Raw genomic sequence first — 26,654 nt, forward strand, 5'->3', positions numbered from 1 at the left:
TATTTCTTTCTTTATTTATTTATTATTTTTTCTTTCCCCAACTAAAAATGGGCTCCAAATATTTGTTGCTGAATCTGTGAACAATTAAAGAATGCAAATTAAGATTGCACTCGTAAAAATCATATTTAACCCGATGTTCGTTTCTAGGATAGGGTTTTTCGGCAAGTAATAACTCGGCAAGAGCATTCAGTCTTTGTTAAACCTCATAAAGTCACTGCTCAGTTGATGTCTGTCTGGGCTAAATTCGCTCACGTTCAGTTGTTTTCCCCAAAGCCCAGAGCTCAGTTCTGTTTGAGTTTAAGCGTTAATCGTTTGTGTGTGGTGTTGGAGCAGAATTAATCTTTCTAAAGAGGCTTGCTGGCATTATGGGTAATATGCATGCCCGATCTTTTGAGAAGAGCAATGTGCCGAATCGGAGGAGCAGTGAGTAGCAAATCACTGTCTTGTCATCGTTATTTCGTAACCGATTCGAAGGCATCCTGTGGAACTTTCGTTATTCGAGCACAGTGCGTCGTCGCGAAGACTTGGCAGTGATGGTTCACAACTCTAGGATGAGCATAGCCGACTGGTTGGATCTTTTAGAACTGCAACAGTACGAAGGTTTGGCTGATAATCACGCCCCCGCCCAAACTAAAGGATTTGTTTACCAGGAAACCTTCAGGAGTTCAGCATCGTGGATGACGTGGTGGATATTACTGAACTGGAATTGAAGAAATGTGGTGTCCGCGGCGCCCATCGCCAGAGGATGGTGAATAGTCTGCTGGGAGTCCGTGCCAAGCGACGCCAATCCATGAATTTGGAAGGTAACTCACAGACATGCCCCGCAATTTAATCTCCTTAAAGAAAATCTCATTTTCAGCACTCAGCAGCGCTCCACGCGAAGCTCCACGGCGGAAGAACTCTTGTCCGTTGGTTTATCTGGGTGATATGGCGGGAAATGGCGATAGCGGGCCCAAAATGATTACCACCAAAAGCGGAAAGGTTCTTAAGCAGCTCACCTTCGACGAAACTTCCACAATGTAAGTGCCACCCTTAATTTATTTATAACTAGAATTCGCACAATTATTTCCAATATACAAATAAAAATTTGGTCGGCTTATGAGGGTTTAAGTGGGCGTGGCAATATTTTAAAATAAATTAGCGTCTTGTGGGCCTAACCAGAACGTATATGTTCAATCGTAAATAAGATAAAGAACGCATACGTGAATATATCACAGGTGCTTCTGAACTTGTTTTTGAAGTTCAAAGCATAACTATAAAATTTAGAAGTTTTGGTGATTTTTCAGTTTTTTTTTCCAGCCCAACCCTTTGCTTTCAAAATGCGAATAAATATTTTTCATAAAAAAAAATTCAAAAAAATATTTAAAGACAAACAAATCATAACAGTTTGTGAATAGATTTGTTGAGGAAAAAATGGTAGACTTTTGTATTATAATTGTTTTGATAAAACCAAAACTGACCTTACAGCAAATGTACAATGATGCGGACAGCACCCAGCGACGCTTTTTTTTATAAAAGCTTGCTGTAAACAAATTTCAAAATTTTAAGAACCTTAAAAGTTGTGCTTCGAAGTTTGAAAAGCTGCGAGCGCTGTATTTTCTATATCTTTTGTTTTGTTGATCGATAGACTTACCAAATGTGCATGGACATAACCACAGCCGTGCACCTCCGCTTCCTCTGGCAAAAGTCCCGAAAGGCTACTCCGTAGTCGGAAAAAACTGATTTGGTCCCTTGCCCATCTGCCCATTCGTTGGCTAGTGGATTTGTCCGGTCGAAGTCTTGCTCCGCAAACAGGCAATACATTCCGGATGCGAAAACCCGGTACCGCCAGAAACAGAAACAACTTGCCATGATTGCTGTGCCGGCAACCGACATTAAAGCTCTGGTTTCAATTTCAATTAAAAAACGGCCTTCCCCTCATATTTAATGGCATTGGATACCATTTTGGCAGAACAATTTACCATATCTAAGATTTATTTATAGGTTTTTCCCTGCTTTCTAAGCTGAACTATCAAATTCCTCTCTTCCTCCGCAAAATTTTTAATGTTTTCGTCACTTTTTCATTTTGATTAAAATGAAAAACTGCTATTATTATGAACAGCCAAAAACTTGTGATTTTGCACAAAAATGCCCAGAAAACGCAAATAAGAAGCAAATCTAACGGATTTTTTTTTATTTTTCCCATCTCTATATTCTATTTTAAAAAAAACAATGATCAAGCGATCAAATAACGAAAAGGAACATGCAAAAATTACCGTTGTTTTAGTTCGTTGCTATTGCACTGCTATTTTTATGAACACAGCTGTATGTAAAAAATATTTCCAGTAAAAGTTTTGATTTGTGAACAAAGACAAAACTACATATTCCAATACTCGGCACTCATCAAATAATCGGACAACACAAAAAAAAATGGGAAAAAATATATACGAAAATTTAACGTTTAATGGTTGGTTGCGACTCCTTTGATTTTTTATAACATCCTTTTTATAGGAGCTTGGGGATGTGTTTAACCAAACATGGGACTCGGAGAAGTTCCATTCTTATAATATACCTGCTTCAACCTCACTAAACTTGTTTTATTTCTTCTGGAATTCAAAAATGTGTCATGCTTAGTGTGATAAACCCGTGGTCACCACTGTATATATAAGGCATTTTAACAATCCCAAAAATTATTTTATTTCGTTAGTTTTTTATAAATACGGCGTAAATCAAGAAATATTGTACATTTCGGAATTACAGGAAACCGAACGACTGCATTAAATTAGATCTGATAACAAATGGAAGAATAGACATTACATTATTGTTTTTAAGATTGTCACTTATTATGTTTTCCACATAAATATAGTATTACGGAAGTTAACCATTAGTGTCCTCTTAGTTTGGTGTGATGCATTTCGTGTAATGAGTAGAAATATTATCCTAGCGTTTACCTTCCATATTGGGAAGGGAACAATTTCCAACATCGTCCACAACATCCACAAGAGTACTTTTTCCACTTCGAAGGCAACATATGTTTAAATCACACAAATACCGCGCATGCTCAGAGAATTTCCCCAAAAAAGTACCGAAGCATGGTAGAAGTTTTAAAACAAAACCCAAAACAAACTGCGCGGAGTAACGTAAAGTACAGAGGACAGTGAACCACCCTTAAAAGGACACCGCACTCGAGTCCTTGCCGAGGACTTTTCAGATTGGATTTGAGCGGCAAAGAGTGAAGACTGTAAAAACTGAATTGAAAAACCAATTTAACTCCTTTTCTAAGATTAGGTCCGTGCTAAAGTTTCGGTGCGTTCCTAAATGGGGACGCTTTTATATACATTTGTTTATTGGAGAAAATAGCACCACAGCATAGCACCAAAAATTAAATCAGATTAGGGTGTGTCCTGTCCCGAATTGGTTGTCTATAAAATGGGCGTAGCAGGTGAGTAACAGCAAAGAGCTAGTATACTTCCAAATAAGCTTATTTTATTCTGTGTTTTTATTCGTTGCAACGCTCGAGTGGTCGAAATGCCTTATCTCCAAAACACATTTGCTACAACTTGATTTTCAGTTTTTGCACTTGAACTTCACACATATAGTTGTTCATATACCAAGGACCAATTGCTGTAGGAGCGAATTTCCCAAAAGCTGCTTGTCGGTCCACTGGTCCTTGTTTTCCCCAATTTACCCAAAATAAGAGAAATTCACTCCGCCTCTCTGTATTCCTCGGCAGCTACGAGGAACTGAGGCCGCGCTCCAAGTGCAGCAGTCCCCGTTGGGCCACCGAAGACGCCACCATGGAGAGCTACGGGGGCAGCAACGCCTCCACCCCGCTCGCCGCCGCCCAGCCCAATCCCAGCGAGCATCAGGAGGCCATCGCCCTGAAGAAGGCGCTCGAGTGGGAGCTGAGCCTGGACGCCCGCGAGCTGCGCTCCCACGCCTGGTACCATGGAGCCCTGCCCCGCCAGCGGGCCGAGGACATCGTGCAGCGCGAGGGCGACTTCCTGGTCCGCGACTGCGCCTCCCAGCCGGACAACTACGTCCTCAGCTGCCGGAGCAAGGCAGCAGTCCTGCACTTTGTGCTCAATAAGGTGGGTTCGAGGCAGATGGCTTTCGGCATTGCCAGCTGGAATCGACCAGGCTCCCACATAATGCACGCTTCCTTGTTTTGAGCCTCATTGAGTTTCTATCCCCGATTGCAGTTGGTGCTTCAGCCGGAAACAGTTTACGAACGCGTCCAGTTCCAGTTCGAGGAGGACGCCTTCGACACCGTGCCCGACCTGATAACCTTTTACGTCGGCTCCGGCAAGCCAATCTCCTCGGCGTCGGGAGCGCTCATCCAGTATCCCTGCAACCGCACGTATCCGCTCTCCTTCTACGGCCACAAGATCGTGGGCAACCAGCTCCACACTCAGATGCTGGCCGGTCTGCGGGGCCTGAGTCCCCTCAGCTCGCCGATGGGCACGAACGGGGGCGTGGCGGCCGGCGGGGGGCGGGGGCGTGGCCTTCCGATTCGATGCCCAGCAGCAGGAGCTGTCCCCACTGGCGAGCTCTCCGGCCAGTCCCCACTGCTCGCCTCCGCGGGCCCGCAGGGAGGTGCCTCCGCCGCCTCGGCTGCCCTGCAAGAAGCAGCAGCGCTCCCAGAGCCTCACGCCGGCGCAGGCGGTGTTGGTGAGCAACATGAACAAGCTGCAGGAGCTGCAGATGCAGGAGCCGGAGGCAGGGATGGTCCGCTTCCAGACGATTGCCCGGTGCAACCCCACCAGCGAGCACCACCTGGAGAGCAAGTTCACTTCCCACTCGCTGCCCAGACCCAACACCTCCGCGGCCCAGGCGCTGCGCCAGCAGGCGGTGGCTCGGATCTCGAGCCTGGCGAGGAACTGCAGCTTGGACTCGCCGGCGGACTCGCGTCCTCCCAGTCCTCCGCCCAAGCCGCGCAAGGAACCCATGGCGGCGGTGCTGGCTTACCAGGCCAGTGGGTCCGACTCGGGCAACGGCTCCGGGGACTCGGCCCTCGGGGATGTCTGCGACGTCAGCGTCCAGCGGGGTGTGATAATCAAAAACCCACGCTTCATGACCACTTCGGTGTCAAACGGAACGCTGAAGAGTTTCACCGAGTTCGACGCTCTGGCCGCCGAGGAAGAGCTCTTCACCATGGCCATCGAGGAAGTTAGGACGGTGAGTAGTTGGTCATTGGTGCTGTCCCTTTGGAGTAAGTAAGTTAAAACGAGAAGGTTACTTAGAACGAGTTCTCCATCTATCAGATGCATGGGAACAACTTTTGATCAAGCCATATCGGCTTTCCGACTCGTTCTTTGTAGCTAAATAACAGACGTTTTCGAGGTTTATAAATTTTCGAGAATCGTAAAATGCCTTAAATAAACCGTTCTATTTTAGGCCAGCAAGTTCGACTTTGAGAACTTTAGTACCCTGCTGCTGCCAACTGTGGAGAACAAGCCACTGGACGGCGATGCACTCAACACCTTCAAGATGATGCTGCTGGAAACGGGACCGAAGCTGCTGGCGGAGCACATTACTCGCATCGACATTGCCCTGTTTCTGGACGAGCCGGCAAACGAGGAGGACTACTACCTAAGCTGCTCAGGCCTTGAGCTGCTGACCCTGCCCCACGGCAAACTCTTCCGCGAGGACATCATCGAGCGAACGCAGTGCATCAAGCTCATGGTGGCCGTAACCATACTCACCTGTCAGACGGATCTCGACCGGGCCCAGCTGCTCAGCAAATGGATCCAGATCGCCGTGGAGACCAAGACTGCCCTGGGAAACCTGTTTGGGTTCTGTGCCATCATGTTGGGCCTGTGCATGCAACAGGTGAATATCCTCGGGGTGCAGAGCTCGCGATAATAAGACTGAATGAAGACATTTAAAAGAAATAACTCTCAATATGGAATGTTTTATCTATCGTTCAAGTTGAATTTTCTGACCATTTCTGGCGACATTTTTCAGGCAGGTATTTAGTTCATCTACTTTCCTTTCACTTCCAGATTCAGAAGCTTGACCAGGCCTGGCACATCCTGAGGCAGCAGTACACGGACAGCGCCTTCACATTCGAAGCCAAGCTGCGTCCCACGTTGAGCATCATGAACGAGGCCTCCAATCCGCAGGCCCCGAACACAACCGTACCCCACGTCCTTCTGTATGCCCTATTGATCGATCGGCCCGTCATGGACATCCTAAACCACTCAAACATAGACGATCGCCCGGCCCTGTACCACACCTGCATTGCTCCTTGGGAGTCCAAGGCGGACGACTTTGGCATGACCATTAATTTCCTGCACCTGGACGCCTCCCGCGGCTTCCTGAAAAACTTGGACTTGTACCGAAAGAACGCCAAGATCATTCTTGAGGACGCCAAGCCCCGACTAGATGAGCTGTTGGCGGATGCTTTTCGGTAATGCTGCAAAAGACACCTCTTGAGAAGCCATCTAATCCCCATTCCCTTGCAGAACCGAGTTCCATGTGAAGTTCCTATGGGGCAGTTCCGGAGCCTCTGCGAAAGCCGAGGACCGTCACGGCAAGCTGGAAAAGGTGCTAACCCTGATGGCTGACAAGTTCTGCATGATGGCCGAACAGTAGTCTGAGAAGTTATTTAGCCTGTAGTTTCTGGCTCATCAGAAAACCGTACTGTAATTAAATCACAACATTGGTGGTGATTTAGTTAATGATCATCACTCAAAGTCTCGAACGCTAAATTCCACAACACTATGTTTTTAGTTTTTATACAATTATTTAACGAGATGCTAAATATACATTGCTTTATAGGAAGTTTTACTTGTATGGTATTTGGTTGAAAAGGTGTTTCGGCCCTGATGTAAACAGCGAGCAAAAACCAATAAAAATAGTATATTAAGTACGCAGCACACCAGAACTTTCCCAAATGTCTCCGATTAATAAACCCTCCGTAAACTTGAATTTCATACTGTCTCTACCTCAGCCTGAGTATATACATATAATTTCAGCAGAAACTAAAAAGCTCTTTATGTTACAGTTCAAATATCTATTAAACCTTAGTTAAGTGATCTTGGGAAGCGTATGCATATACAAAATGATTTAGAAGTAAGTCTTAAGTGGGCCCTTTGTTTATTATATATTTATGGATTTCTCTTAAAGAGTAATTCCGCCCAGACATACTACCAAAGTTTTGTACTCTCTACCTATTCCACAAAATATTGTACTAAATAAACATTCACTATAGATCAGACAATATACATTAATCAAAACATCATACATAAATATAACACGTAGCATAACAAAAAGAATGCATAATTTTTGCAATTTTATAACTGTAAGGATTAAGCAAATAAAGAAAATACTAAAATATTAGCAAAAATTTTGCTTTTTCTTTATTTTTGATGTGAAAACGATTTTATTTGTTAAACTTTCATTTAAAATTGTCTGTTATGAGTTAGTGTTCATTTTTATTGAATTGTGTCAGATTGTAACAACGCGCTTACTCAAATAATAAAAATAAAATGTTTAGTTGGAATTTTAAAATTAAAGGTACATATAATCTTTCAGAGTTCAGATTTTGAGTGCGGATACCCCAACGCCATCTATGTGTAGAATTGAGAAACATGGGGCACCACCTATGTCACACTCGCAAAGATCGGTGGTTGTATGGTCCCACTAACCGGTAAAAATCATACGTAGACGGAACTCTACATTATTTTTGGAGACAAGGCCTTTATTGATGACTTGCAAATTTTTGTATCCTCCAGATAACATTCCATTTTTTTTTAACTTCCAACTGTTCCTTTGGTATATGTACTTTTCTTATTCCTTAAAATAACATTACATTTCAATTTAAAAAACAAGTTCTTGTCACTCTTCCAAGACCATCAATAAACATTGTGAAAGCAATGTAAGGCAATCTTAACCCAATTAATACAATCAGAAAACACTTCGATTAGCTATAAGGTACTCTAAAGTACTTATGAACTACGATGCCACTTGTGCGGATGACAGATATCAGAGCGAAGAATTCAAATTGAATTACGATTAGCCGGCGAAATGTGGGCTTTATCGGACACTCAAGCAGCAAATAACAGGCTTTATCAGGCCTCCAGGAAAGGCGTGTTCAAAGTTCTCGCCTCAAAATCATTGCCCGTTTCCCATAACACTGACATTGTGCTCCGGTCAGCACTGGCGAGCAGTTGAGAGTTTTATTCAGGGGCCTCACCCTGACCTCGCGAGCTTAAAGCTTCTCCAGTCGATACGTTTTAGACGGTTTCTTCGCGCTTTTAAGCCAGGCCAAAATGGGCAGTGGTTGTGTCTGTAATCGAAAGCTGACGATGGCCGTGAGTGGGTTTCTGATAATCGCGGTGATGGCCCTCACCGTCGGCCTTTGTGTGGGACTGGGCGGAGACTCCGATGCCCTCGAGGTGAGTCGGTGTCGGCCAAGTGGATAGCTTAACCAGTTTCTGGCTAACACCTCTACCTCCAACAGGACCAGCCAAGATTTACGATCGACCATGAGGCCAACTCCTTCATGCTGGACGGCAAGCCCTTTCGCTACGTCTCCGGCTCGTTCCACTATTTCCGGGCAGTCCCCGATTCCTGGCGTAGTCGGCTGCGCACTATGCGGGCATCCGGCCTCAATGCCCTGGATACGTAAGCTTGTTTGGGGTCATTTAAAAAACATCTCCGTGAACGTGCCTAAAGGATAAATGTGAAATCCATTGGTGGTTGTTAAAAGTCCATATTCGTGGCCATCATTGGAAACTTATATCTCGAGATATTAGATCAAGTCACTGTCTCAGATGTATACAAAGTCTTAACCAACTTATTTGTTTCCACTTCAGCTACGTAGAATGGTCGCTACATAATCCCCATGATGGAACATACAACTGGGAGGGCATTGCCGATGTGGTAAACTTCCTGGAGATTGCCCAGGAAGAAGACTTCTACATCATTCTCCGTCCAGGTCCTTACATTTGTGCTGAGCGCGATAATGTAAGTGTTGAATCAAAAAAATTTAGTCAAATGCAATCGTCAAAACCTCTTTTATGCGATCAGAAAGAATATAATGTATGGGAAAACGAAATTTCAAGCGCAAGCACAAACAATTTGTGTTATTACTATAATGGAATTTATTTATTATTTATTATTGTAGGCTTTCTCACAAATGTGAATGTGAATGTAAATGTAAATACCTAAGTAGGTTATAAAGCTTTGTCCTATGTGCACGCCCCCCTGTTAATTTACGATGTTCTACTTTATTCGCTGCCTATAGTTTTTGAACATGTCATTCTTACTGTTATATATTTTTGAATCGAATTTCAGTCGAAGAATTATGGGAAGTTCATCATATAAATAAATAAATAATTTATTCCTTATTTGGATAATTTTTTTAAAGGCAAGTATGTAATAAGAAGCAAGTTTCTTATAGGTGTCCAATTTAATATATTGTGAAATTTTAGTATTGTTCTTTATTTACATCTTTCCTTTTGCGAAAGTCAAAAAATTTGGTGTGAACCCACACAATCAAAGTACAAGATAGAGATAACTTGGACGTACCTTTTCAGGGCGGCCTTCCCCACTGGCTCTTTGCCAAATACCCGACGATCAAGATGCGGACCAACGACCCTAACTACATCGCCGAAGTGGGGAAATGGTACGCGGAGCTGATGCCACGCCTCCAGCACCTGTTCGTGGGCAACGGCGGCAAGATCATCATGGTGCAGGTGGAGAACGAGTACGGGGACTACGCCTGTGATCACGACTACCTCAACTGGCTGAGGGACGAGACGGAGAAGTATGTGGCCGGCAAGGCCCTGCTCTTCACCGTGGACATCCCCAACGAAAAGATGAGCTGCGGAAAAATTGAAAACGTGTTCGCCACAACTGACTTTGGCATCGATCGCAGTGAGTGCCCGGCCAGCTTGTCACGGAACGCAGTTTTCAAGTCGTCTACATTGCAGTCCATGAGATTGAGAAGATCTGGGAAATGTTGCGTGTCCTGCAGCCAACTGGACCCCTGGTAAACTCTGAGTTCTATCCTGGCTGGCTGACCCACTGGCAGGAGCAAAACCAGAGGCGCGATGGCCAAGAGGTGGCCAATGCGTTAAGGTAAGTTAAAACTTCGGGGTCCGTAATCAACAATAAACAATCACCACTGCCAAATGGTGCAAATTCATTTTTTAAGTCTAGTATTATATTATATTTCCCTACTGATTTTTTTTTTTTTTTGGTTATGTGTTCATAAGAGCGAAATGAAAGACAATTAAGTTAATAAAGCTGGCATTGCACTGTGAATTTAATAAGCGTATTTTTTCACTCACAGGACGATCCTTACATACAACGCGAGTGTCAACCTGTACATGTTCTTCGGCGGCACTAACTTTGGATTTACAGCCGGAGCGAATTACAACCTCGACGGAAGCAATGGATATACGGCGGACATTACCAGCTACGACTACGATGCAGTGATGGACGAGGCAGGCGGGGTTACAACTAAGTACGACCTCGTCAAGGCTGTGATCGGCGAGTTCCTTCCATTGCCCGAGATCGCTCTGAGTCCCGCCAAGCGACTGGCGTACGGAAAGGTGGAGGTGACCCCTAGGTTGGCTCTGCTCTCGGCGGAAGGGCGTGCGGCGCTTTCCAAGGGTGGTGCCGTAGAGTCGACCAAGCCCAAAAGCTTTGAGGAGCTCGACTTGTACTCTGGCCTAGTCCTCTACGAGACAGAGCTCCCGGGCATGGACCTGGACCCGGCTCTGTTGAAAGTAGAACAGGTGAACGACCGCGCCCACGTCTTTGTGGACCAGGAACTGGTGGGCACGCTCTCCCGGGAGGCTGAGATCTACTCGCTGCCCCTCAGCAAGGGATGGGGCAGCACTCTCCAGCTGCTCGTGGAGAACCAAGGTCGCGTCAACTTCTACATCTTGAACGATACAAAGGGAATCTTTGGGGAGGTGAGTCTGCAGCTGCATAACGGGGGCTACCTGCCCTTGGAGAACTGGCGCAGTACCGCCTTCCCGCTGGAGCAATCCTCCGTTGAACTCTGGCGACGCGGGCTCAGCGAGCAGAAAGTCCTCGACTCATTTGTGGCCAGGCAGCGAATTCTTCGCAACGGGCCGGTCCTTTATACTGGCAGCCTCGCGGTAACTGAGGTCGGGGACACTTATCTGAACATGGCAGGTTGGGGCAAGGGCGTCGCCTATGTGAACGGATTCAATCTGGGGCGCTACTGGCCAGTGGCCGGCCCACAGATCACTCTGTATGTGCCAAACGAAATCCTTAGGGAGGGCGAAAACTCGCTTGTTATTCTCGAGTTCCAGCGAGTCAATAAGACTTCCACAGGAGAAGACCTGCCCGCAGTCCAGTTTGACGCAGTGGCTCAGTTGGATGGGGAGTCAGGAGATGTTCCACTTAAATGACGAACGATCAATTAAACTTTACCCGATATTTCGTTATTTGAAGCAATTTTTATTTTTTTTAACAACCCTTGTTAAGCTTTGTAATACATTTTCTAAATCTTATCATATATTACCTAAGTAAGTCTATGCTTAAATAATCTGTTGTTTATGTTTGGTTGACTGACTCGTTTTTACTTTCAGCTTGTCAATAATTGACTTTTCCGATCCCAAATTAATGTAATGTTTGTTAATATAATCATAATTGTTCACATCGTTATTTTTTATTAGCTTATATTCTCTTATGTATTTGTATCCACAATGTTGTTGGCAAATGGAGATTCTCTTAATATGTTTTATGTTTTTTTTTCAAATAAAGGTAAGTATATCAGCATTGTTGTAATTTCGATTTGGGATATAATTTAAAGTCTCTTTAAATGTTGAACGGAGTTTTCGTTACAGAACATGTTTACAAATCAATAACCTTTTTTGGGGCGATTAATCGGTGCATTTTGAAAATCGTATTAGTTAGTGTTTAGGCAATACTTGCCATTACAGTAACAGTAGTTAACTTTTCAGCTCATTCAATAACTAAAACATAAATTAAATTTTTGTAGGGCAGTGATTTACATACATATTTTTGTATTGACAACGTCTTCGTTAATTTATTTTAAGACTTCTCCGGACACGCAGGAGTAGTGTTTGCAAAATTTGTTAAAAATATTGACAGTCTTCAATCACTACATATGCTTGCAATAAAGATTTAAAAAGGTACAAGAGCGAATTCAAGTTTGCTTTATTTTAGCATATTATAAGTGCGCTTTTTAAAACATCAATCAGAATTGCGAGTTGCAAAAATATATTACTATTTTATGCTTTACTTTAGGTTAAGCTCGTTAATATTAAAAAGCATGTTTTCTCTTTTTTTGTGATATTCCTACCCCCACACAAAAGGAGGCTCTTCGCTTACAAAAATAAGTATTAACATATTATTTTTATGACAAACATCTGTTGTGCTAGGCAGTATTTTTTCAGATTAGGAATGAGTTGCGTGTAATGTTCGTTTGCTTTGTTGAAAATTGTTGAATATCTTTCTCTGTACATTTCTTTAAAAATATATCACAGCTGCATTTCAAGATACATTTTTCGCTTTTCCTATGTTTTCTTTTACTTTCATTGTAAAAAGTTCAGAAAATCTAATTAAAGTGTTTCGCTTTCGTTTTCTTTTTGTTTTTAGGCAGTGGAAAGCCAACGAGAAATTAGCAACAAATTTGGCAACCTAGTTAATATTAGTCAATGTCCACAAAGACGGAATGTGTTTGCTTTAGTAAAGAGGGTAAAGGTTATGGGTCAGGAATGCATAGTATAGTTAACTAACCGGAGAGTAGATGAGTATCCAAGTTTTTTTGTTCGAAGTAGTGCTTGTAGTTCGTAATAGGATACCTTTTGTTCTCCAAGTCCTTAGCTGCCTTTTATTCTTTTCTAAAGAGCTGTGGGGGCAGCAAGACCCATTTGTCAGTGCCATTTTGACTTCTGCGTATAAATATCGGCGCGAAGGTTTTGAGCGAAGCAAATTCCCAGAATCTGCAAATAGGATTCCAGATTATTAAGATTCTTCAATATATAGAAAAAAAAAACAAAACGAAACAACAAACTAAATTAAACAGACACCTGGAAAAACATCACAACAATAACAGCAGTGGAAATAATAATCAAATTGTGCTCCATCCATTCTTCGCCAGCTTGAACGCAGCCCTTTTCATAGATTATTTTGGACAATTCCATGCCCTGGCAAAGAATTTAAAAGAGCAAGAAAAATAAAGTATAAGTCAGTAATCAACATATTAAACGCAGAAAAACAATTTTAAAACGACTATAAAGAATACTTTACCATAAATAATATACAAAAATTCGACCCAGACTTACGAAACCGCATATTTTATCTTTATTATTATAGCCTATCAGGTTTGTATAGCCCTGCAACTGATATTGCATTTCAAGAAAACTCAAACCTTGGGTGTACAAAAATGAAATAAAATAAACCTTCTAAATATTCCCTAGGTTCGTATATTTAGCAGGATTGTTTATCTTGGTGATTCATCTTGATAATATTAACATCGCGCAAATAGATTGCATTAAGTTTGGAAAGTTTTAGAGTAATTTCTTACAAATGAAAATCAATAATAGGGGCAGGCAGTAGACGTATTGTCGGAAACAACCAAAAATATGACAGTCTCTGGAAGACGAAACCTAAAACCTTTTGCTTAAAAAGTTTTTAAAACACCATAGGGCATATGGCTAAGCTCATATAAAATATGTCGTATATCTATCACAAAATAAAAAAACTACGATGACCGATTTAAAGTGTAAGATAGAATGTACGCGTCGTTTTACTAACACAGATAACATTAGGTGTGCAAGATAAATTTATTAAAATAGTCAAAAGAAAGCGATATTTCTTTTGCACCTGCAGAACAAAGACGGCCACGCAGCAGATCGCCACACTAATAAGGTGTGCTTCCAGCCAATCCTCGCCAGCGCGCAAACAACCACGCTCATGTATGTTTCTATCCACCGGCTGCTTGCGTACAATTAGTAAGTAAACCACAAAATGCATTTTGGGGAGATTTAATAACGAAACCAAAAGACTTACATGACCTTCCTTGCGCACGTCGTAGCCGCATTGTTTGTTCTTGATAAGCTCCTGCGGACGCCGACGACAGCAGGAAAAGGGCACTCCGCACGCCTCCCTGCTGCCGATAGCGATGGAGGAGCAATTAAAGTAATTGTTGCTATCCCAATCCTTCGGCCCGTCAATGCCGCAACACTGCAGCCAATCCTCCTGGATCCAGTCGATAAGGTTTTGCTGGTCTGCATCCTCACGATAGTGCCGTATAAAAGCCTTCAGTCCCTCGGTGGCCTGGTCCTTGATCTGGAAAAGGCAAGTTTTAATAGACTAGGTTGTTCCGAATGTTAATAGTACTCACCCAGCCCTTGTCCTTGAGCACGAAGGCCACAGCACAAAAGCCGATCTCAGCAATGAGCAAAACACTCAAAAAGATGGCGTACTTTAAAGAGGCAGCATTATTGTTCGCAATCCGAGGGATGCAACATGTAGAATACTTACTGCCGCAAGTAGGCAAGTGTTCTCCCGCAAGGCACCAACGCTACCCATAAAACCGAGCAGAGAGGTGATCCCGCCAAGGATGATCAGCACAAACGCCGGGTCAAGCGCGATAAAGTGCAACCTAGTGATGTTGCGGAACATATCCTTCTCACTCCAAGCCCAGATGCCAATAGAAAGGGCTACCAAGGCCGAGAGCCACAGGATCACGTTACTAGCGAACAGAAGGTATTTAAGACAGCAGCTGATTTCGCTGGTCTCGCGACGAAATTTGCGCACAGCAGCTGGCATGGCTCCAATTTTAACAATAATAAATAAGGCTAAAAACATAAACGTATGAGATTCTTTTTACTAGTGTGACCGCGTCTGGACTACTAAGCCATTGCCACTTTAAATATACTGAGACTGGGATATAAAGTTTTGCTGAAAATAGTTTTCACGATGATTTCCTAAGTTTACCATCGGTTATAATAGGTCTTTGGCGTTTCGAAAATTCATTGGAAATAGTTTTATTCGGTTGCAAAATTTGAATTTAAGTAAATCAAGTGTAATTTGCCTGTTTATTTAATATTTATTTGCTATTTAATTAATTTATACCAAATATGTTCAGAGCTGGCGATTTAATTGAAAGTAAGGTATTGACATGGATAGAAAATGCATAAAAATTAAATACCACATAAAGGGTATTGCCGATTAGGATAGCTTTGTAGATTTCCGATAGTAACTTTTTGTTTGAATTCAAGGCCAGTGTGCGCAACGTCGCTGAAATCTGGTATTCTCCAAACTTTTCTTTCTGGCAGCGCGGCATTTACAGCACTTCGACAACGGGTCACACTGGACACATGTAGCAGGAAAAAACGCAGACATCGGAGAAATAAATCAGAAAATTTGATTCGCTCTGAAGCAGTTCGCAAGTGCCGTGGTCGGTGGTTTTATGGAACACTTCGATCATTCAGCGACCGTGCGCGACAACTTCATCCTATGACGACAGTGAGTTTTTCCCCAGTGCTCGAGCAAGTGCGATTGTGTGCGTGCAAGTGTGTGAGTTAGGGGCCCTTCTGATGGCTGAAAATGTTTAATTAGCAGAGAAAAAGTGGTCAACAGCAGACGCCCACCTCGGCAAGGGCTTTAGTTACGGAAAGAACTCAGAAAAAGCGCAGATTGCAGCCTCTACAATGGCCAACGGGGAAAACAACCCCCCGCACTAGTCGAGGAAAATGTTTGTATGTGTGCTCGCTGCTGGCAGCGCCATCGTCGTCCGAAAATCCGTAATAAAAGTGAAAATCCGTCTAAAAACAAACAATTACCCCCGATAGGTTTGGAACCGCCGTGAATAAGTGGAGTTCGGTTAAAAACAGGAACAAAATTCAGTGGCCAAAATCTGGCGCACGAATTGCATACGCCAGCAGACTAGTGGCAGCGCTGCAAAGTGCGTTGCGTCGCTGCCCGGTCGCCATCATAGCAAAAATATTGTGATCCCACGCCTGGAAAATATATATAATGTCGTGGAGCAATTTATAGAACCCGCCGCGATGTTCGGGGAGTTACTTTTCGAAAAGTACAGTGCTGCACTTGCCTTCCAAACAGTTGTCCCCCATTCCGTTCCCAACTCCCCCGCTTGTAATGTGCAATATGGCAGGGCAAATGCGTAAAAGTTACAACGTCAACGTCTACTGTAGCAGGTGCTCTCAGTGGGCAGATTGCACGGCTCCTGATTGAGAAGTAGCTAATATTTGGCTAATTGCGACAAAACCATATATTTATGTACATGCTCGTTTCGGCTGTGTGCTTGTATTCGCATTCGCGTACCTGTGTTTGGCTGTGGCTGTGTAAGCTGCGTGCGAGTGAATGTGTGTGTGCGGCTGAAAATGGAAATTATATAAAAGAAGCTTTCGGCTTAGGCTCTGTTTTCCCGAATGATCGGCACATCCAGACCGGAAAAACAGTTTGCCAACAATAATTTCACCGATTCCAAAACCTACAGTTGGCACGCGTTCACATCAAACTATTATCGCAAACCCCCAGATTAATAAGGAATCGAGGGGAAACAATAATCCGTGCAGCGCAGCATGCCTCTGCCTGCTTCGCTGCCGCCGTTGATGTACTTTGCTCACTTGATACACAAAAACGGTACTCTTCGCTCATCTCTCCCAAAGAGAGGGCTCTTCCTGATCAAGCACACGGAAAACTATACACACACACTTCCCACCCACTTTTACTCCCTTTCCGTCATCGCATTCGGTGGTGGCAGTGGCATGGCGACTCCGAGCGCCCCACTTTTTTGCAGAGTGTGTGTTACAACAACCACCAAAGCAAAGCTCTGTGCCGGCGGCTCCCTTTTGACTAGCTGACACACGTTAAAAATCAGTTTAAAACTTCAAGCGGAACTAAATGTGCAGGCGATTTTCAACATGGCCTCGCTTCCGTTTCTAAATATCATTAGTCGAAATTACATTCTTTTTTTTGGGAAGATTGCTACTTTTATCTCTTTTTTGAAATGTGTATTTGTAAATATGTCCTGTTGGCTCAATGTTTTGAATTCAATAAGTGTAATCATTATGTACACACAGAATGTGACATATGCACATACATGTTCTTATTGAATTTGTAAGTTTATTGGTCGCTATGTTATACATACACACGCCAAGGCAATATGCCGTGTCCATGTCCGGGGTTGTGCTTGTATTGCCGTGCTCCACTTTTGTATGCAACAAATTCAGTACTGCTAATCACAGCTGCAATCTCTCTCGTTCTCTCTCTCTTCGGGAGAATTCATACCCCCTCGAAAGCAATAATACGGTGGTGCATTACTTGTGCTAGGTCCAGTCCAGGTACTTCGATCTCGCCAGAAGAATTAAATAGTAAATATATCAACAAAAACAGGCTGAATTCAGTGACCGCACTTGTCCCGAAGCCAAGTTGTATACTGTTTGTTTACCTGCGAGGGTTGGGTTCATCAGCACAATATATACATACACACAGGTGTGCGGTGTTTTGGTAGATATGCAGTGGGTCAAGCAATTTCCCACATCGATCAATAGAAGTGTTTTTAAAAATTGGAATTTGAATATGGTATTAGGGTATCAATATTTATTTATTTATTAATGACTAAAAATTAAATCGAAAAAGAGCCTTGTAAAACATCAAAAAGTTAAGCCAAGAGGCAAAACAAAAGATGATCTACAAAAATCTTTCATTGGCTTAAAAGTCAAACTCTAACCACTTTTTGCCGTTGAAATATTTTTGCCAATATGTCAACGGCTGCTTAAAGCTGAAAATGTCGAAAAAATCGACTACAGAAGCTAACCGACTAAATATAATATAAATAAATTTCTGTATTTACAACTTTCTTTCAGAGTCGAGGGCAATAAATCTAATCTGAATTCATATTAAAGCTATGTCCGCCAAGACTGAGGCGGACAATACGACGACCGCCAATTCCGGCGGCGGCAGCGGAGGAATCGGCAGCGGCACATCCTTTGCCGGAGGGGCATCCGCCAACGGAACAACCACTCCTGCACGTAGACTGCGCACCCGCAACTCGACTGGAAACGGTACAGCCAGCGGAGGCGAGTCCGTAAAGAAGTCAAACGCCAGCGATGAGCCCACGACACCAGTCAACCCAGCAGGGGCAGCAGGATCTCATGGCCTTGCTCCACCAGCTGCGTCACCGTCAGTGGTAGAACGGCCAATGCCCAGTGTCCCAATGAACCACGCCAGCAGCAGCGTGTCGGCCAGCAAGAAGTACCACAACAGCTGCCCTCATCCCACGCCAACTCCTGCGCCGACAGGGCATAAGAAGACGGTGCACACACAGCCGCACAGTAGCAACAAGTTTGACCAGGGAAAGAACGAAGAGTTCCATTTCGACACTCCACCGGAGTGCCCTGTATTCCGGCCCACGATTGAAGAGTTTAAAAACCCCTTAGCTTACATCAGTAAGATCCGCTCCATAGCGGAGAAATGCGGAATCGCTAAGATTTTGCCGCCGGCCACCTGGTCGCCGCCATTTGCTGTGGATGTGGACAAGCTGCGCTTCGTGCCACGCGTGCAGCGGCTCAACGAGTTGGAGGCCAAGACTCGCGTCAAATTAAACTTCCTTGACCAGATTGCTAAGTTTTGGGAGTTACAGGGCTCCTCCCTCAAGATCCCAATGGTGGAGCGCAAGGCCCTTGATTTGTACACGCTGCATCGCATTGTGCAGGAAGAGGGGGGTATGGAACAAACCACCAAGGACCGTAAATGGGCCAAAGTAGCCAATCGAATGCAGTACCCCTCCAGCAAAAGCGTTGGCGCCACCCTGAAGGCGCACTACGAACGGATCCTGCACCCCTTTGAGGTGTACACCTCGGGCAAAGTTTTGGGTCCCACCCCAGCATCTGCTGCAGCTGGTGGCACGCCCGTAAAGCTGGAGGATGGAGGCGGCACCGACTACAAGGCACACGAAATTCCCACTCGGCAGCAAATTGCGCCGCCGAACGAGACAAGCACTCGCCGCTCCAAGCGTTTCGGAAACTCCAGTGCCAGTTGTGGTCTGAGCGGCGTTGCCCCCAAGCCGTCCGCTGGCGTGTTCGTCAAGACGGAGACCAAGGAGGAGTTTAAGAGAGATCTGCTTAGCAGCTTTAACGCCGTGAATACTGGCGGACCGGCATTAGCCACTGGCGCGCCTGCCAATACTCGTGGCGCCAGCCAGAAAAAAGGCGAGCCACCGGCTCTTATTGTTGACCCGCTGATGAAGTACATTTGCCACATCTGCAACCGCGGCGATGTCGAGGAGTCGATGTTGCTCTGCGACGGCTGCGACGATAGCTATCACACCTTTTGTCTGCTGCCGCCTCTAACTAGCATCCCCAAAGGTAAGTAATTCATAGAGCGTAAAGTGTTTTAGTTTTAAAAGGGATTTAAGTTCTAAAATATATTTGTTAAGCTTACATATACACATAGTACCAAAACGCACCCAGAGTGCGCGATAGGCTGCACTTATTGCCGAAAACTTGGTGATTGAATATTGGGTACCTCTTTAAGCGTTAACTAGTTAACATGTTGATGTTTTTGTATTGGGGTTCACGGGACCTAAGTAGCGCGCTTTAATAGCACTGTTGCCATCTTTTACCAATTACACCAATTATCTGAGTAAGTAAGAAGGTAAAATATTGGGTTGCATCAAACCATTTCTGTCTGAAAAAATAAAAAACAAGCATATATCCATCATATCAATAATTTGCACGCTTAGTACGAAAACATTACAATCATTTTTCACATCGCGGATTGCAGCGTTAGAGTAGATGTCTAACCATTTTATATTTAATAACATAAATAAAATCCGCTCATCAATCCCAATAATCTAGCTCCTATAAGGCTGGTCGCGAATGAAGTCTAAAAAGAGCGTTGCACTTTATCGTAAAATTATTATATATATATTTTATATTATTTTTTACTTATTATTAATAAAATTGAAATTTGTTTTTTTTTTTTCGATTTAAGGAGAATGGCTCTGCCCGCGCTGTGTGGTCGAGGAGGTAAGCAAACCTCAGGAGGCATTTGGCTTTGAGCAGGCTGAGAGGGAGTATACTCTGCAGCAGTTTGGACAGATGGCGGATCAGTTTAAGCAGGAGTACTTTCGCAAGCCGGTGCACTTGGTGCCCACCGAGATGGTGGAGCGCGAGTTTTGGCGCATCGTATCTTCCATTGATGAAGACGTAACGGTCGAGTACGGGGCTGATTTGCATACAATGGATCACGGCTCCGGGTTCCCCACTAAGAGCTCGTTGTACTTGCTGCCTGGCGATCAGGAGTATGCAGAGTCAAGCTGGAACCTTAACAACCTACCGTTGCTGGAGGATTCAATTCTGGGTCACATCAATGCCGACATTAGCGGCATGAACGCGCCGTGGATGTATGTGGGCATGTGCTTTGCCGCATTCTGTTGGCACAACGAGGACCACTGGAGCTACTCGATCAACTATCTTCACTGGGGAGAACCAAAAACCTGGTACGGTGTTCCGGGGTCTTGTGCTGAGCAATTTGAAGAAACCATGAAGCAGGCAGCTCCCGAACTTTTCTCCTCGCAGCCCGATCTGCTTCACCAGCTAGTGACAATTATGAACCCCAACATCCTGATGAACAACCGCGTGCCTGTGTTTCGTACTGATCAGCACGCCGGTGAATTTGTGATCACCTTTCCCCGGGCCTATCACGCAGGCTTCAACCAGGGTTATAACTTTGCAGAGGCCGTCAACTTTGCGCCCGCCGACTGGCTAAAGATGGGACGCGAGTGCGTGAACCACTATTCAATGCTTCGTCGCTTCTGCGTATTTTCGCACGACGAGCTCGTTTGCAAGATGGCCCTGGAACCGGCGAAGCTTACATTCGGCATCGCTACCGCGTGCTACATCGACATGGCCGAAATGGTAGACACGGAGAAGAAGCTGCGCAAATCACTTCTAGAGTGGGGCGTCACCCGAGCAGAGCGTCGCGCTTTCGAGCTAGTAAACGACGACGAGCGCCATTGTCAGGAATGCAACACCACATGCTTCCTTTCGGCAGTGGCCTGTGAGTGCAACGACAAGCTGATTGTCTGCCTTCGGCATTACACTGTGCTCTGTGGCTGTGCTCCCGAGAAACACACCTTGATCTACCGCTACACCCTGGACGAAATGCCGCTGATGCTGCAGAAGCTAAAGGTGAAAGCGCACAGCTTCGAGCGCTGGCTTTCTCGTTGCCGCGACATCGTCGATGCACACACGCCGACTTCGGTGACCCTACAGGAGTTGCAAGAATTGTGTAAGGAAGCAGAGACCAAGAAATTCCCCTCCTCGCTGCTGATCGATCGCCTCAATGCAGCAGCCATAGAAGCGGAGAAATGTGTTACAGTCATTCAGCAGCTGGGTATCAACAAGGTAAGTCAACATTTTCGATTTGCAGTTCTAAAACTAAAACTAACTATTACGATTCTCGATCAGTTGGTAGATAGAGTATATTTTTTTGTGGTGGATTGAATTTAAAAAATTAAAATAAACCAACTTTAGTTTATACGCAATTGTATCCGCCTAATGCGATTCTTCTATAATAGGTACGCACCCGCTCGGATCACAACCAGGAGGCGGCTCAGTACAAGCTAACGATGGAGGAGCTAGAGTTGTTTGTTCAAGAAATCGATAATCTATGTTGCATTATTGACGAGGGCGCATCGGTGCGGGAACTCCTCGTTTTGGGAAAACAATTTGTGGAGCGGTCCGAGAGCCAGCTGCAGCTGACGCTCGAAGCACTGGAGGAGAGTGAGCTAGAAACGTTGATAAACGAAGGCAGCTCTCTGCGCATAGAACTGCAGCAGCTCGACCTACTGCAAAAGCGACTGAAGCAGTGCAAGTGGTACAAGCGTTCGCAGGGCCTAAGGGAGACGAGCTCGAAGCTGACCTACCAGGACGTGAAGAACCTGCTGCACATGGCGGCGGCTGACCTGGACCCCACGGACCCCTACGTTGACAAAGAAATGCGAAAACTGCAGCAGATTGGGGCAGACATTGAAGCCTGGGAGTCGCAGGCGGCAAAATACTTCCGGCGCCTCACGCAACAGCACGAGCTGGGAGAAATCGAACAGTTCTTGAAGTCGGCGGCAGAGATAAATGGTCAGGTGCCCTCGCATGGGCTTTTGAAGGATGCGCTTAGAAAGGCTCGTGAGTGGCTGCGGGCCGTTGAGCAGCTGCAGCAAAATAACCACGTTACATATTGTCACACACTCGAGGCCATGATTGAACGCGGTCTTAACATACCCATCCAGCTGGAGGAACTGAGTCGAATGCAAGGCCACCTTAACAGCGCCCACCAGTGGAAGGACAACACAGCATGTGCCTTCCTGAAAAAGGGCACCTTCTATACCCTTTTAGAAGTTCTCATGCCCCGATCAGATGCCATTAATATTGACTCGGATCTCAAGCCGCGCTTCCAGGTAAGCACGGCAATGCAAAACTTTTCTTTGTTTTCCACTTATTATTATTTTGTTATGCAGGATGACTTTTTGAAGGAGAAAAATCCAGCGGAAATCGTCGCCAGCTTCAAGCACGCCGAGGAGCAGGAGCTGCTTGACATGCGTGAACTTCGGCGGCAAAACATGACCAAGAATCCGTTGCGCGATGTGTTCTGCTTGTGCAAGTCCGAGTTCCGGAACCTAATGTTCAACTGTCAGTTGTGTCGGGACTGGTTCCACGAGGACTGCGTCCCACCGCCCTCGACTACGAATGGAACTATAAGCGGAGGGGCAGGAGCAGGGACTAATCGCCCCAAGTGGCTCTGCCCCAGCTGTGTACGCTCGAAGAGACCTCGCCTAGAGACCATCCTCCCGCTGCTCGTCCAGCTTCAGCAACTGCCAATCCGTCTGCCCGAGGACGAGGCGTTGCGCTGCCTGGCGGAACGAGCGATGAACTGGCAGGACCGGGCTAGAAAGGCGCTGAGTAGTCCAGACGTCAGTGCGGCCCAAGAAGCAATCATGGCTCAACAGCAGCAAAAGCGGCGCTCTGAGGGCGGAGGAGCAGGGGTGGGCAACATCAATAGTCCACGGAAGCCACGTCGCCGTGGTAGCCTTGCAAAGGAGGCGAGCGGGTCCACAGAATCTGATGCCGACGACGATGACGACGAGGACGAATGCCGGCTTCGTATCGTGGAGGATAACTTTAGCAACGACGAGGACGAGCACCGTACAGCCCCCGCGACCAGCACCACCAATACTGATCTCCACAAACTGTTGTCCGACAGCGAAATTGAAAACCTTCTTGACCTGATGATGGAGGGCGACCTGCTCGAGGTCTCACTAGACGAGACGCTTGAGTTGTGGCGCATCTTGGAAACAATGCCGCCTACGTTGCTGCAGGCGGAAGCCATAGAGCGAGTAGCCCAGTATTTGCAGCGTCAGCGACAGCAACATACTAATCCTTTACCCACATCCGGCGCCGAAGACTCCAATGATAGTTTGCTGATGCAAAATACCAATAGCAACAGCAATAGTGGTGGAACGACGGCATCTGCGAGTAACAGCGGACGCAACAAAAAGAGGCGCTCCAATGATACCAGCGGCAACTCAGCTGTGCCACGGAAGAAGCAGAACACGCCGAAGCAGACTCCGGCGAAGAAGGGATCGACGGCAGCGGGACGCAAGAGCGATGCCAAAGCTTCCCCGGTAGCATCAGCAACTCCAGGCGCAGATGCCGACGCTGAGAACAAACAGGCCAATGGAGGAAACACTAACTCTAGTACAGGGGCAGGGGGTGGCAATTCGGTGACTACCACGCCCACTCCCGGTTCCACGCACAAGAAGCGAAAGCGAACCTCCACAACCGCAACCAACAACAACAATAACAACACAAACAATAGCAACAGTAGCAGCAACATCAACAGTAATAATGCCAGCGCCCAGGGAACAGCAAGCGGAGGCAACTCAACCGGCGTGCAGAAGAAGCATGCGCAGCGATCCCAGCAGGCCGCGCAAGAGGACGACGAGGAGGAGTGCCGGGCGGAGAACTGCCATAAGCCCACCGGACGGGAGGTGGACTGGGTGCAGTGCGACGGCGGCTGCAACGAATGGTTCCACATGTACTGTGTGGGTCTTAACCGCAGCCAGATTAAGGCGGACGACGACTACATCTGCATCCGATGCACCAAGACCGTTGCTATCGGCACATCGGGATCTGGTCACAATATGAGTGCGGCGTCCACGACGACGCCGGGCAAACAGCGGGCGGTGCAATCGGCGCGGTAAAGTAGAATGAAATGGAATCCAGGGGTTGCCGGGTCGATACGTTTAAGATTTTGCAGTAACAGCCGATTTGTGTTTTACGCATGATGTACTACTACACACGATGAAGGCCGAATAACGGTTATTACTAAGTTTAGAAGTCACTTGAAAGTTTTTGTAGTACATATTTACCAATTATCGCTATATTTACGCATCCGCAACGTAAAACACAACTGAAAACAAAAAAAAAAAAAAGGAAATACAAAGCAAAGGAAATCAGAAACAAGCATAGGGATTATCGATTAAGTGAAACAAAAAAACGCAAACAAACCCACACACTATTTGTTTTTGTACAATTCAGCCCATTTTTTACGTTCGTTAAACGTTCTTTTATTATTATAATATATTTTACCATTACCATTACCTGCTATTATTAGTTTTTGTTAATTTAATTCTTTTTTGTGTTCGCCCTTTGAGTTTCGTACAATGCGCACGCAAAGTTTTCTTTATTTTATCTTAGTTTTTCCCTTGACCGAAGGCAACTCTCGTTTTACTTTTGTACATTTTTGTTTACTTAAGGTTGCGAGCAAATATCCTCAAACATTAAGAATCTTCCAATTTCACGCGTGGCGCCTTCAAACACACCTTTTCTTTGTATGTTCTTGTTTATTACCCCAAGTTAAACAAAAAACTTAAAAAAATGTTAATAAAACGATCATACAAAACAAAAATTCAGTATAAATCTAAGTTTACATTTAAAATACAATGAAAAATGTATAATTTTTAATTTATAATAAGTAAGTTGACTAGAAATCCAGCAACTTGGCAGTAACAAAAAATTAAAAATGTCAAAATATCTTGATAATATCAACGTAAAACAATAAACAAGCTTAGAACTATGCAATTAAAAGCCAGATAAAAACAGAAAACACTTTGTAAAATCATTTTTTAAATGTGTATAGAAACTCAAAGCTTACAAACGTGCAGGTTCTAAAGAAAAAAAAACAAGATAAAATATTAAGCGATAACGGAAACAAAACAGAGCCCTAAACATATTAAGAAACTTTTATTTTAAGCAGTAATGTACGGTTTATTTCAATGAAGGATCCAAAAAATCATAAAATTTATTATCCTCACGACACCTTCCCCCCAACAAAATATATAATTCTATAATTTAAATAAATTATATACATAGTATTTAAAAGAAACATTACCTTGCTGTTTATTTAAACAATGTTTATTTAGCAGTCTGGCATAGTCTGAGGAGTTTCGCTGTCCACTTTTAAGCTACCTTTAGCAATGCCGGGCGGCCTTGCACGATTCGCCGAATTGCAAACCCGTTCGTCCTGACTATTGGGTCTGGAAATAGGTCGCTATTAAATACATTAATAGCCGCTTTTTCTGGAGCCGTTCGCAATAATAGAACTAAAACTTTTTGAGTAAAATTTTACTTTCTTTTAGATTTAATTTTTCTTTTGGTTTTTTCAAGAGACGGACCTTGTTTTTCTTGATTAAGGGGGGGGTAAGGTTTTAAAGGCCAAAAAAAGGGCCATGTTTGATTTTTTTGCGGCGAAATGAGTAAGTTTATTTTATTGAGCTTAATTACATGTTATTGTTTAACTATTGAAGAGTATTAGAAAAAAAAAATTATTAAAAAATATTAAGAAATAAGCCTGTGGCGGTTAATCTTCCGAAGCGCCTAAAGAAAAAGTTGTTTTGCGGTGAACATCATAGGGCGTTAACGGATCATCTTAAAAATAAAATGTGATATGCGTTGTAAAGATAATGAATTTCCCGAGGTAATCAGAAAGAGTTTTTTTTAAATTTATTTTTTGTCTATTTTTGGGAGCACTTGAAAGTGAAAAGTGCGATTTTAGCTTAAAAAATCGCTGTTAATTTATTTTTTAAAAATAGAAAAAAATTAAAAAAAAAAAACTCTTCCTGATTACTTGCGTATTTATGTTGAGAATTTGTCTTAAAAATTTGAAAAGGATCGGTTCAGTAGATTTTGTGTTCTGATGTTCACCGACTTTCAAAATAACGTCTTCGGCAAAATCGATTCAAAGTATTTTTGTACGTGAAAATACATACGTCCAAATACGGTTGTTTAAAACGCTGTAACTCCGTTAGTTTGACTTTATTTGACTCAAAATTTTTACACAATGTTCACGACATATTGGTCATTCAAAAAAAAAAAAAAAAAAAAAATGTAAAAAAAAATTTTTTAAAACCTTACCCCCCCCTTAAGGCTTCTACAAAACGTTTCATAGAAAATATTTACTGAACTAAAAATTAAATTAATACTCCTCGCATTTATTTCTGAATCAAAGCTTAACAACCACACGCAGATGCAAAGTACAGCTCGCCATACAATTTATTTTAAACGGCTAAGTACCATACACAAGGCTATTTTTATAGATATGCATACTCGTATATTCTTGATCACCATCTG

At 44.2% G+C, this 26,654-nt stretch overlaps 4 protein-coding genes across 8 annotated transcripts; 3 read left to right on the plus strand and 1 right to left on the minus strand.

Annotated features, from left to right (window-relative positions):
* Window positions 1-277: 277 nt before the first annotated feature.
* LOC108088134 (breast cancer anti-estrogen resistance protein 3 homolog) lies at window positions 278-7,330 on the plus strand. Its single transcript, XM_017185797.2, is given in 10 exon segments — window positions 278-423; window positions 475-600; window positions 651-803; window positions 860-1,019; window positions 3,713-4,070; window positions 4,182-4,463; window positions 4,465-5,157; window positions 5,377-5,811; window positions 5,985-6,391; window positions 6,447-7,330. Coding segments are annotated over 10 exon segments (2,802 nt in total). The 5' UTR covers window positions 278-365; the 3' UTR covers window positions 6,577-7,330.
* Window positions 7,331-8,119: 789 nt separating this feature from the next.
* Window positions 8,120-11,703, plus strand: LOC108088128 (beta-galactosidase). Its single transcript, XM_017185786.1, has 6 exons — window positions 8,120-8,381; window positions 8,447-8,610; window positions 8,802-8,952; window positions 9,525-9,864; window positions 9,921-10,068; window positions 10,283-11,703. Exons 1-6 carry the CDS (start codon window positions 8,256-8,258, stop codon window positions 11,373-11,375), a joined length of 2,022 nt encoding a protein of 673 aa, XP_017041275.1. The 5' UTR covers window positions 8,120-8,255; the 3' UTR covers window positions 11,376-11,703.
* LOC108088129 (tetraspanin-17) lies at window positions 11,404-14,861 on the minus strand. Of its 5 annotated transcripts, none has more exons than XR_001771210.2 (6): window positions 14,479-14,860; window positions 14,339-14,419; window positions 14,005-14,283; window positions 13,023-13,139; window positions 12,730-12,935; window positions 11,404-12,673 (listed from the first exon to the last, which is right to left on the minus strand). XR_001771210.2 is itself a non-coding variant. In XM_017185790.2 (6 exons), the coding sequence occupies exons 1-6, from the start codon at window positions 14,803-14,805 to the stop codon at window positions 12,867-12,869; spliced, it is 984 nt and encodes a 327-aa protein (XP_017041279.2). In that variant the 5' UTR covers window positions 14,806-14,808; the 3' UTR covers window positions 11,404-12,866. The 5 variants fall into 5 exon arrangements, 4 of the variants coding, with proteins under 4 accessions (XP_017041279.2, XP_017041277.1, XP_017041276.1 ...); XM_017185790.2 differs by adding an exon at window positions 13,819-13,929 and having other exon boundaries at window positions 11,404-12,935; window positions 14,479-14,808; XM_017185788.2 differs by lacking the exon at window positions 13,023-13,139 and adding an exon at window positions 13,819-13,929 and having other exon boundaries at window positions 11,404-12,935; window positions 14,479-14,861.
* Window positions 14,862-15,268: 407 nt separating this feature from the next.
* LOC108088120 (lysine-specific demethylase lid) lies at window positions 15,269-25,410 on the plus strand. Its single transcript, XM_017185774.2, has 5 exons — window positions 15,269-15,465; window positions 17,832-19,331; window positions 19,960-21,374; window positions 21,548-22,423; window positions 22,484-25,410. Exons 2-5 carry the CDS (start codon window positions 17,873-17,875, stop codon window positions 24,224-24,226), a joined length of 5,493 nt encoding a protein of 1,830 aa, XP_017041263.1. The 5' UTR covers window positions 15,269-15,465; window positions 17,832-17,872; the 3' UTR covers window positions 24,227-25,410.
* The last annotated feature ends 1,244 nt before the right edge of the window (window positions 25,411-26,654 follow it).

This window comes from Drosophila ficusphila, unplaced genomic scaffold, assembly GCF_018152265.1.
Source record: "Drosophila ficusphila isolate 14025-0441.05 unplaced genomic scaffold, ASM1815226v1 contig_636, whole genome shotgun sequence".
Classification (NCBI taxonomy): domain Eukaryota; kingdom Metazoa; phylum Arthropoda; class Insecta; order Diptera; family Drosophilidae; genus Drosophila; species Drosophila ficusphila.

Excerpts from the sequence above, each read along its gene's own strand:
- LOC108088129 (XM_017185790.2), bottom strand. The coding sequence starts at position 14,805 with ATGTTTTTAGCCTTATTTATTATTGTTAAAATTGGAGCCATGCCAGCT. Across the intron at positions 13,930-14,004 it reads ACGTGCGCAAGGAAGGTCAT|CCGGTGGATAGAAACATACA; the intron begins GTAAGTCTTTTG and ends GTACGCAAGCAG. Across the intron at positions 12,936-13,022 it reads TTGTTGTGATGTTTTTCCAG|ATTCTGGGAATTTGCTTCGC; the intron begins GTGTCTGTTTAA and ends TCCTATTTGCAG.
- LOC108088120 (XM_017185774.2), top strand. The coding sequence starts at position 17,873 with ATGTCCGCCAAGACTGAGGCGGACAATACGACGACCGCCAATTCCGGC. Across the intron at positions 21,375-21,547 it reads AGCAGCTGGGTATCAACAAG|GTACGCACCCGCTCGGATCA; the intron begins GTAAGTCAACAT and ends CTTCTATAATAG. Across the intron at positions 22,424-22,483 it reads ATCTCAAGCCGCGCTTCCAG|GATGACTTTTTGAAGGAGAA; the intron begins GTAAGCACGGCA and ends TTTGTTATGCAG.
- LOC108088128 (XM_017185786.1), top strand. The coding sequence starts at position 8,256 with ATGGGCAGTGGTTGTGTCTGTAATCGAAAGCTGACGATGGCCGTGAGT. Across the intron at positions 8,382-8,446 it reads GAGACTCCGATGCCCTCGAG|GACCAGCCAAGATTTACGAT; the intron begins GTGAGTCGGTGT and ends TACCTCCAACAG. Across the intron at positions 8,953-9,524 it reads TTTGTGCTGAGCGCGATAAT|GGCGGCCTTCCCCACTGGCT; the intron begins GTAAGTGTTGAA and ends GTACCTTTTCAG.